General features: G+C 28.1%; 4 protein-coding genes across 4 annotated transcripts; 2 read left to right on the forward strand and 2 right to left on the reverse strand.

The window, feature by feature from the left end:
* The first annotated feature begins 2,043 nt into the window (after positions 1-2,043).
* LOC106793866 (pyroglutamyl-peptidase 1) lies at positions 2,044-3,664 on the forward strand. The gene is made up of 3 exons (XM_014761129.1): positions 2,044-2,248; positions 2,637-3,070; positions 3,150-3,664. The coding sequence occupies exons 2-3, from the start codon at positions 2,843-2,845 to the stop codon at positions 3,537-3,539; spliced, it is 618 nt and encodes a 205-aa protein (XP_014616615.1). The 5' UTR covers positions 2,044-2,248; positions 2,637-2,842; the 3' UTR covers positions 3,540-3,664.
* Positions 3,131-6,066, reverse strand: LOC106793863 (von Willebrand factor A domain-containing protein 9). Its single transcript, XM_014761125.1, has 7 exons — positions 5,888-6,066; positions 5,486-5,730; positions 5,072-5,396; positions 4,775-4,986; positions 4,384-4,641; positions 3,985-4,314; positions 3,131-3,911 (listed from the first exon to the last, which is right to left on the reverse strand). The coding sequence occupies exons 2-7, from the start codon at positions 5,663-5,665 to the stop codon at positions 3,684-3,686; spliced, it is 1,533 nt and encodes a 510-aa protein (XP_014616611.1). The 5' UTR covers positions 5,666-5,730; positions 5,888-6,066; the 3' UTR covers positions 3,131-3,683.
* A 541-nt stretch (positions 6,067-6,607) lies between these two features.
* Positions 6,608-8,210, forward strand: LOC106793864. Its single transcript, XM_014761126.1, has 4 exons — positions 6,608-7,332; positions 7,405-7,706; positions 7,796-7,913; positions 7,995-8,210. The coding sequence occupies exons 1-4, from the start codon at positions 7,033-7,035 to the stop codon at positions 8,079-8,081; spliced, it is 807 nt and encodes a 268-aa protein (XP_014616612.1). The 5' UTR covers positions 6,608-7,032; the 3' UTR covers positions 8,082-8,210.
* On the reverse strand, positions 7,966-9,888 carry LOC106793865 (TM2 domain-containing protein almondex). The gene is made up of 6 exons (XM_014761128.1): positions 9,598-9,888; positions 9,442-9,509; positions 9,192-9,335; positions 8,984-9,105; positions 8,766-8,909; positions 7,966-8,448 (listed from the first exon to the last, which is right to left on the reverse strand). Exons 1-6 carry the CDS (start codon positions 9,692-9,694, stop codon positions 8,313-8,315), a joined length of 711 nt encoding a protein of 236 aa, XP_014616614.1. The 5' UTR covers positions 9,695-9,888; the 3' UTR covers positions 7,966-8,312.
* Between the last annotated feature and the right edge of the window lie 282 nt (positions 9,889-10,170).

Genomic DNA, 10,170 nt, shown 5'->3' on the forward strand with positions numbered 1-10,170 from the left:
TCGTAACTCATAAAAGCAAATCCTAATTTCGTGGATTTACGTGAGTTAGAAGGAAAAAACGTGTCGTAAATTAGTATCCCAAAACATGGCCAAGATACTTAAGAAAGAAAAACGTGTGATAAGTATGAAGTATAGAAATAAATAAGTAGTAAGTAATAGACTGGTATTCCGGAAACATGGCGCTAAGGTGAGGACAAAAGCTTGAAGATGTAAGTAAGTAACGCGACGAGCGTGAAACGTGCTCGTTAACGTCTCGAACTATCTTCTTCTAGTATGTGTGCGTGCGTGTCTATGCGTTTATCTGTGTAGAATACCTTTCTTCGTGTAAAGATCTCTATCAATAGAAAGACAGTAGGAAAAAAGAGATAGAAATCTTTGAACAAATAAATGTATATATATACGCTACTCGAATTATATATATATATTTTCTATTTTTTTTTTTTTGTAGAATACCGTGAATAATCGTCGAATAAAACACGCAGCTGTCTAGAAATCGAGGAATAAGGAGATAAAACATATTATGGTATATATTTATAATGGTATTCAACGAAATCGAGCTTGGTTGTTATCGTTGTTGTTTCGAGAGAAAAAGAAGATGAAGAAGAAGAAGAAGAAGAAGAAAAAAAAGAAGAGGGAAAAGGTGGAAGAAGGGTGGGGGGGGGGTGACAAAATTTAGGGGAAAGTTTCTTTTTATTTCTTTTTTTTTTTTTTTTTTCGAAAATGACACGGTACGATGTGTGGCCACCCACGCGATAGGAATACGAACAGGTAGAAAGAAATGAATGAATGCGATATACGCGAGGTACGACAATGGTCGTGTCGTGCACAATGACGAAGAAGAGATAGAAGAGGAGAATAAGAGAAGCAGGCAACACAGGCTTTGCATTGAAAGGCAAATGAGAGGAGCCATGAGACGTTCTTGTCAGTGCGCTCTCCTTTTCTTTTCCTCACCGTCTCGTCTCGTCTTGTCCTCTGTTCGACACAACTCCTTTCTATTGCGCACCCACATCCGTTGCCTTTTCAAGTAGCACCCCAAAACACACCTTACGCAAATTAATGTCGCATGTTAACGGGCCTGAGAAAAAGAGAAAGATGGAAGAGAGAGAGAGAGAGAGAGAGAGAGAGAAAGAAATAAAGAAAGAAAGAAAAAGTCGAAACAAACCGGACATGAACGACAAGCCTATTCTGATCGTTGGCTTGTCATCGTCTTTAAGATAGTACAAGTAAATCATTCTTTTGATGTCGCCACACTTAAATCCTACACGTCATCTATTCCTAAATGATTAGAATAACAATACAAGTGTGTACGTAAGATTCCAACAGAGCACACATTCGTTATTAAATAAATTATATTCATTAGACTTCTTTTTTTTTTATATATACTCATTATTATGCTTAATAATGCATTTTCTTACCGATTACATTATTAATCATATACAGTTGAACCATAATACTTTCTATCAAAAGCGAATTCTTTATAAAGACGTCTGACATTGTGCTTATCAGATAATTTTTAAACTATAAGCCATATTTTGTGTTCTCTTTTTAAAATAAATATTTTTTTAATTATATTTATATGTACACTTGTACAGAAAAAATATAATTTAAAGGGGCAACAGTTTGTTTAAAAGAAACAAAATTATTCAAACTTTTTACCAATCGATAAAAGAAGAATCTTTTATTACCGACGTGTTTCAGCTAGTAAAAAAAAAACCCTGAATTATTATTGCCGATTGATATATACTATATTACAGTGTCATAAACATTTGTCGAAATGATTACAAAAGAAAATAAATTTTCTTTCCTCTAGATAAATATTAAATCGAAATTATCGACCTATTTTATCGACATATCTAGCAATACATTACCACCTGTCGATCAGTTAAAGAAATATTCTCAAATTGTAATCACTTCCAAAAAATACAGAAGTACATAAAAGCTCAAAAGTCCCCTTTTTTATCTACCCAGATTCCTTTTAGTTACTAACCTGACGACCAGTGGGCGATAGTGAGTACTTCAAGCGATGATAGTAATAATAAGAATACTGTATTCTTTGATAGTATATGTGATAGTATAATATATATTCTTTGACAGTATATATAGTATAGTTATATTTTAATAAAATTTTAAAATGAGTTAGGTTAATTCTATACGAATATTGTCAAAGATATGAAAAAGCTGTATAATAATTGAAAAAGAAAAGAAATTAGATAGAAAGTAAAAAATGGAGTAGTTACGATTATAGAATGTAAGTAAAATAATAGCAGATAAGTAAGAACACAAAAAAATACTTAAGATTAAATAAACAAATTAATATAAAACACGTCTTATACTTTAGTCTTTAAAGACATATTACACCATATGTAATATTTCATAGTTTTTCTTAAAACAAAATATACATTTTTTTTATTCTTATTAATAATAATAGCTTTTATATTTAAATTCAAATAATGAGTTTGCATCTAACCATTCCTATCTTTCTAAAAACAATAGATAAAATAAACACGCTTAATATAATTTAGATAAGACCAAGATATGGCTACCTAATATAGCATATTTTTTATACCATATTTTCTATTATTTTTTATTTTGTTTATATTGTTTATTAAAAATTGTAAAAATTGATATCTTTGTAGAAATGCAATTTCACTTTGATTGGTTGACATAAAAGAAGATACTCTTTGGACCTATCAACGTGGTATTTAAATATGACATGAGTTATCGTTTTGTAAACATTTGACAATACTGTTATGTAAAGTATATGTATATACTAATAATAAATGAGTATTCAAATTTGAAAAAGTCATTGAGTGAAAATCTATGAAATTTAATAGTCATAAAAATGCGTGAAAATCAAACAAGTATAAATGGAAAAACGATATTGATAACTGGATTTGGGCCATTTGGTAAACATATTGTTAACGCAAGTTGGGAAGCTGTGAAAGAATTGTCTAAATTGTGGCCGCAATCAAAATTATGTAACATTCAACTAATAACAAAACAGATACCTGTATCTTACCAATACGTGTCTACAGAAATATCCAAATTATGGGAAGAGTATGATCCTATAGTACGTAGCTGTTTAATTCATGAATTAAATAATAATTAAATTAGTAAACATGATGATTAATTGGTACTGTTTTGTTTAGATTGTTATACACGTTGGTGTTTCTTACAAAGCATGTTGCTTAACTATAGAACATATTGCTCACAATGCAGGCTACGTAAAACCGGACATAGATGGTAAATGGCCCCATGAACTACAGGTCGTTTGTCGTGTTTTAGAAACTAACATAAATGTTAACAAACTTTGTGACAGTATTAATGAGAATTCAAAGGAAAGCGGATGCACTGCTTGCGTTTCCCATAATGCTGGAAGATATTTGTGCGAATACATATTTTATCAATCATTGAATATTAAAACGCACAAAACGTTATTCGTTCATGTTCCTGATCTTAATGTATATTCTAGCCTGCAAACTGCCAAGGGTTTATACGATATCATATATTTTCTTATTAAAACTTTAAACGATGATTAAAAAGATAATTAACGTTATAGTAAAAAATATAAAATTTTACTATTATCTTATAAAAAAACCACATTGATACTTAATATCTGTCATTTTTAACCTTAACATTTAATATAAATACATAAATTGCAAATGTATGGTTTAATCACTTTATTATGAACCATCCTGATGAAATTTCGTTCGTGTAGGTGGAATATTATATCTGAGTTCAAGAAATTCAGGTTTACGTAACATTGTAGCAACATGTCCTAACTGTATCGTGCAATCTGGATTTAAATTAGATGGTAACAATGTACACTCTCTTTCCAGTATACACGCTAAGCCTTCTAATAATTCTACAAAACCCATAGAAGCTGCTGCTCTGCGTAACCTATTTACTTCCTATTAAGAAAAAAGGAATCAAAATTGTTTAAACATTAACAAAAAATTCAATAGACAGATACCTTAAACATACCTTGTAAAAATTTTGCGTCTTCTCTGGCAATTTTCTAGCGTGTCTTAAAATTTTTTGAATATCCGATTGTAACCCTAGTTGTCGAATCCACGAAGGTGCATTTTGTGTATAACTTCTTTTCTCTGTAGGTCTAACAGGAAAAGAAACTTGCGCTCCTTGAGCTGTGTCAACTGGACCTAAATTATTGAAATTACCTAACCATGGTATGATATCAACTCCTGGTTCTAGAACTGTTAACATTAAATTAGATTTCTTTTTTGTATCTGCCCAGGAATAAATAAAGCCGAACCATTCATTATTCAATAAACATAGAGCTGCCATAGTTTCTACCTACAAATAATTATCTTAATTAAATACTTTTCTATAAAACTAATATAATAAGTAGTGATAATAAAGAACCTTCAGAGCTCCATGAAGTAATACACAAAAAGATGGCGATTTTCCATCGTCGCTGTTCTCATCCGTATCATCAGATTCCTCTTCCAATGTCACCCCTTGCATATTTGCATTTTTTTCAGTGGGCAATGGCAAAACTAAATGTCTGGAAATAGCGTTTGGACTACCAACATCTGCCACTGATATAAATCCACAAATTTCAATATTTTTCGATACCATTAAACCAGATATCAATTCAAAATCTTTTTTTTTTGTATATGGCTAAAAAAAATATATATATATAGATATATATATAGATATAAACTGTATGTAATGAAAAGTTTTAGTTAAAGATAATAATATACAAAAAACAAAATAGTTTCATTTACATAAAAATTATTAACAAAAAAATTACCATGGGAGGTGGAGATAGAAGAATACGCGAACCCAAATAGCCACACTTTAAATAGCCTTGGAAAGACACATAATTTGTCTCCGCTAATTTCTGAAAACATATTGCGACAGAATGCTTTGTGAGAGGAGAGTCTGGGACTAAAATTATACTGTCGCATCCAGCTAGATCAATTAGGCGCTGATAAAGAGGTAAGCCTACAGATAAGCTTGGATCTAAATTATATAAATATATAAATAAGAAAAATATATATATATAATATAAATCTCTAATATAAAATATATCGTAAATAAATATTACCTTGAGTCGGTGCAATACAAACGACGCTTAATTTTCCTGGGTATGGAAAAGGTAATGGAAACGGATTCATATCTCTCGTCACATTTAAAGAATTTAATGAATCTCCCAAAGACATTGGTCCAATTCCAGGATTACCATCTGTAATTAAAACAACTTGACAAGCCGTAGTATTGCCCCATTCTGCCATAATTGCATTATTGACGCCATGTAAAGCTGTTTCGATGCAAGTCTTGTCGCATTCTTCTATATTTTGTAATTTTGCACGTATGCTATCATAGTCACGAGTAAATGGACATAATACTTCATAAAGCGATGAAAATAATACCTGAAATAAAATTCTGCTATAAAAAATTCAATAATCTTTTAAATTTAAAACATGTAAACAAATAAAAGAATATATTTATTAATTTTTACCAGGGAAACAAATTCCAATTTGGAATTAGTTTGTAAGTAATGTAGCAATGCATTTATTCCATGAATTGCTAAATGATGTCTTGTTAATTGTTCACTTTGAGAACTATCATTTCCCACAGATCCAACCGTTGCAGGACGTCTCATCGAAAGAGATACGTCTAATGCTATGACTGTTGGCATTTTACTAGATTCATTTAAATACTTCAATTAAAATATATTTAATATTTTTATATTATCCTTTTAACCTGTTGAATTGAAGAACATAATTATTATTTTGTTTTTATAGGTTAAGTGTACAAAGTATCTATAAATACAAATGCATCAAATTTAATAACACTTATCTCATATACAATTTTTTAAATGAACAATTAATTTTTTTCGTAGTATATTAAATAAACTTACGTATATCGTTTGATTAAGAAGAAAAAATGACTAAAAGAATGAAACAATTCCTACGTTCGAACCAAGTGTATTTGCCGTGTTATATCTCACGTGTTAGTGACAATAACATTTCAATAATATTCGCTAAATTAAATATGAAATAATGGTTTATATACTTTCATAAAAAGTCATAGAATAAAAATTAATTAAAAAAATTTAATATTATTATTTATCAATATAAATGTGAATCGTTTAATAATAATAATCATTTATTTCTATTCACCATGTTGAACAGAAATGTACATAGGACTCTAAAATTAGTTGCAAACGCATTTCGAATTTACGAAGGAAATAAAAATAATGTAATTCATGCAAAATGTTATAGATCGTTCAATCTAATGATTCAACAATTTTTAGAAGAAACTTGGAACAATAACATGCACGTTAAACAAACTTTATCTAATACATGTCAACAAAATTTAATAAAGGCTACCACAGATATTAAACAATATAATTCATCTTTGACAGATTTGAACAAAAATGAAAAGAAAGAAACTTTAAATGCGTTAATAAAATCCATGTATCAACAGCCTATACATTTATTGATTAATGAAATAAATGATATTGATACTGAGTTTTGTAATCTTTTGGAGGCTATGTCGCATTATGATATTTTTAGATCATTGATATTTTTCAATAATATAATACATTCTAAAATAATAAAATTAAATTTTTATAATAAAGCCATCGAATCTTTAAAAACAGAAATAACTAATAAAATTTTTAATAAAGATGAAATTATATTTTGTCTTTATTTCTTCGGTTTGAGAAAAGATAAGAATGCAAGAAAGGATGTTAGAGCCTTTTGTAAATATCTCAAATTCGATGATTTGTCCTTATTTGAAAAATGCATTGTATCTGAGACGTTTTTTAAATGTGGAATTAAATTATTACCGAGACAAATTAAAAATTTAGAAAATTTGATAGAAAACGAAGCCAAATTTCTGGTTAATAATTTGAATCTTTTGGTACCTTTGTGTAAAGTTTTACGACTTGCTGGAAATTCCAAGGATTTTTGTCCGAGTAATTTAAACAAAGAAATAGTTAACTATAGTAAGAAATATGAAATAATAGCAGCAGTTCATATTTTAAAATTATATTCCAATATGTACTTTTCGGAACCCAAAGTATTAAAACGCCTAGTTGAAGATATCGTAGAAAGTCTATCATTGATAAACAAAACATTTCAAGTTAAATCTAATATCTACAAGAAACAAATCTATAAATCTAAATACATAGATGGCTTTTTATGGAGCATTTGTATATTAAATTACAAATTAACGGATGTACAATTGTTGGAAATTACCAATTTTATCGATAACATACAATCTTTTATCTACGATGAACCTAAGGAATTGTTACGTATATTGTTATCCTTATGGATTCTTGGATATAAAGCTGAATTTGTACGTTATACGTTTATCATTTACAATATTTATGTTTTATATGAATATCTTATATAGAAAAATATTTTTTAGATGATACAGGAATGCATTAAAAGAAGTATTTTTCTTCAAGCGCACAATAATAAATTCTGGAAAATAAGAGCGAGTCTATGTTTGTTGCTACATACCATTCAAATTGAATCTCCGGATATTAAATTGCCAAATGATTTAATTACTGATGTGTATGTAGCATTGAATATACGAAAATCTGTTAAAATTTTATGCACGATTGTAAATGGACTTTCCAAAGAAATGAAAATTCAAAACGTTCTTATCAATTCACCTGCTAAAGGAATTTATATTCCGGGTGTTAGTTTCGATCATCTAACTTTAGGGTATTAATCTAAATAAATAAATAATTATATATTTATATTATAATATTTATAATTACACATGTTATCATATGTATTTCTGACTATCGCAGGTCCTTTCATATTGATCTGTTAAGCAACACTACGTGTTTACGATATTCTAAAACTCCACATGGTTTATTGAACTTAAAACTTAGGTTGATTAAACAGCTCGGTTATCAGTCTATACTAGTAAATATCTAATTATATCTAGTATATAAAATATAATATTAATACGATATACATTTTTATATTCTATTTTTTATTTTGCAGATCGACGAAAACGATATCGAAGATACAATTGTTGCCTTTAAAAATATCGAAAAACACTTGGATCAAATACTACACACTAAGCAATAAATAATTGATATTAATAAGAAAAAAAATTACATGTATTTATATATATATATATATCACATATCGTTTCAGTTCACAATTAAAAAGTCAGCAAATATTAATTTCATATGATAAAAAATTTCTTAATTAAATCTAATGAAACAACGCACGGTATATATTACTTAAAGTTTTTTACATCAAATTTGAAAAGTGTTAAATAATCTTACATAAGTTTTAACGAGATTAATATAATATTTAAATATAAAGAGATCCATCCGCTGGTCCTAAATATCTCATCGAAATTAATATTACATCAATTAAAGTCCATACACCGAGTCCTCCAAAACTAAATAATTTTCCAATACCCTCTTGCCAATGTCCCAAATAGAACCTGTTTAGTTATTGAATATCGCAATTATTGAAAAATTACTTATGTCTCTAATATTTTATTATATCAGCAAAATAAAAATAAGAGATCATTAATAAGATAAAAAACTAAAAGTGTATGCTATACTTATCAATAAACACACATGGAAGAAGTGAAACTTCTTACACCTATTTAATGCAATGTATACTAACAGAAATAGGATGCACATGCACATCATTTTTTATTACTCACTGACTCTAATTCTATTTACCGTTAAACATTAAATGAGTATAGAGTCTTATTAGAAGTTTAATTTCAATAATATTAGAAGTTTAAATTACCTATCTGCACCAAAACCTCCTAAAGTAACGCTCAATATCAATGCAGTTGACCACTTGTATCCTACCGTCCAATTGCATCGTAAATTCTTCATAAACTTTCTTTTACCCAAACATAATATGTTACTATTAACTGTACAATTTGTTCTAAACAAAAAAGTACGCATAAAGAGTGAATACTTTAAATAATCATTTTATAATGTTATTTTAATTTAACATACTTGTAATATTGTTGAGGTGACGCTACAGAACTACAAGAATTTTTTAGATGACACTGATGTTCCCAATGTTCGGTTTGATAACAATAACGGCATATGTATTCTTTTTGAAAACTCTGTTTACCCTAATTATAAACAAAAAAACAAACAAAATGAGAAATAAGAAAACAATCAAATAGATTTATGAAGCGTTAGGTTATTTAATACGTACTACACAATTAACATATTCCGCTATAGTACAATTTGCAATATAAACATCTCCGTATATACAACTGAAATTTAAATTACATTTTAAACATTCTGCTCCTAACTCGTTACACTGTACTCCAGCTGGACACAAACCTAAAATTTCTTCCTACGGTAGTACATACAATTTTAAATTAAATCTTTACGTTTTTAGATAATTATGTATAGTTAAATATGCATGTAATGTAATATGTGTGTAAAGAAACAAAACTTACTTTTTTATTGCTATAAACAAGCGTAGAATTTGCATTAGAATCTCTTAAAGCATAATTCATTACACGATCTGTAATATCAAATAATATACAAAGAAATTATTTTACTATTTGATTAGATGATTATTATAATAATAAATACATATGAAAGAAATTTACCATTACCGTAGCACATATGCACTTCTTTAGCAATATGTGATAAAAGCGCGAAGAAGATAAAAATAACGTTTTTTGAATTAACATGAATTACGTTCATTCTCGCAACAAGAGCAATGATATTTTGTTTTTTAAAAATATTATTTAGCAACTAATTTGCAAATACTGAATTTATTCATACACATGCCATAACATTCTTGGATTTGGATCGACCTATCGTTCTTAGCATTCATAAACAAATAAGTCAAACGAAGAAGAGAAGAAGAAAAATATAACCTATGAAATATATTTTCATTAATTATATAAAATAATTATATCTCATTGTGTATGTTAATACTAACTTAAATAATTATTATATTATTATAATTTATTATTTCTTATTTATATTTAAGATAAAATAAAAAGTGTATATAATTCGAATATAGGCCAAAAGTAGCTTTTTAATAAACGTATGCTGATTGGTTGAAACTTTACAAAGTAAGAGAAAGGAACTAATCGTCGTTGAGAGAATATTATTCCAACCTTCAATGTACCCAATTACGTCTATCTAGTTACTAGTGATTATTATGGCATGAA

Source organism: Polistes canadensis, unplaced genomic scaffold (genome assembly GCF_001313835.1).
Source record: "Polistes canadensis isolate GaletaPanama2010 unplaced genomic scaffold, ASM131383v1 scaffold_19, whole genome shotgun sequence".
Lineage (NCBI taxonomy): Eukaryota > Metazoa > Arthropoda > Insecta > Hymenoptera > Vespidae > Polistes > Polistes canadensis.

Coding starts and splice junctions, on each gene's coding strand:
- LOC106793866 (XM_014761129.1), top strand. CDS start 2,843: ATGCGTGAAAATCAAACAAGTATAAATGGAAAAACGATATTGATAACT. Junction 3,071..3,149: donor GGGAAGAGTATGATCCTATA/GTACGTAGCTGT, acceptor TGTTTTGTTTAG/ATTGTTATACACGTTGGTGT.
- LOC106793863 (XM_014761125.1), bottom strand. CDS start 5,665: ATGCCAACAGTCATAGCATTAGACGTATCTCTTTCGATGAGACGTCCT. Junction 5,397..5,485: donor AATTGGAATTTGTTTCCCTG/GTAAAAATTAAT, acceptor ATTTTATTTCAG/GTATTATTTTCATCGCTTTA. Junction 3,912..3,984: donor AGACGCAAAATTTTTACAAG/GTATGTTTAAGG, acceptor TTTTCTTAATAG/GAAGTAAATAGGTTACGCAG.
- LOC106793864 (XM_014761126.1), top strand. CDS start 7,033: ATGTACTTTTCGGAACCCAAAGTATTAAAACGCCTAGTTGAAGATATC. Junction 7,333..7,404: donor TTGGATATAAAGCTGAATTT/GTACGTTATACG, acceptor AATATTTTTTAG/ATGATACAGGAATGCATTAA. Junction 7,914..7,994: donor TCGGTTATCAGTCTATACTA/GTAAATATCTAA, acceptor TTTATTTTGCAG/ATCGACGAAAACGATATCGA.
- LOC106793865 (XM_014761128.1), bottom strand. CDS start 9,694: ATGAACGTAATTCATGTTAATTCAAAAAACGTTATTTTTATCTTCTTC. Junction 9,510..9,597: donor GCATATGTGCTACGGTAATG/GTAAATTTCTTT, acceptor TTGATATTACAG/ATCGTGTAATGAATTATGCT. Junction 9,336..9,441: donor TTGTTTATAGCAATAAAAAA/GTAAGTTTTGTT, acceptor GTACTACCGTAG/GAAGAAATTTTAGGTTTGTG.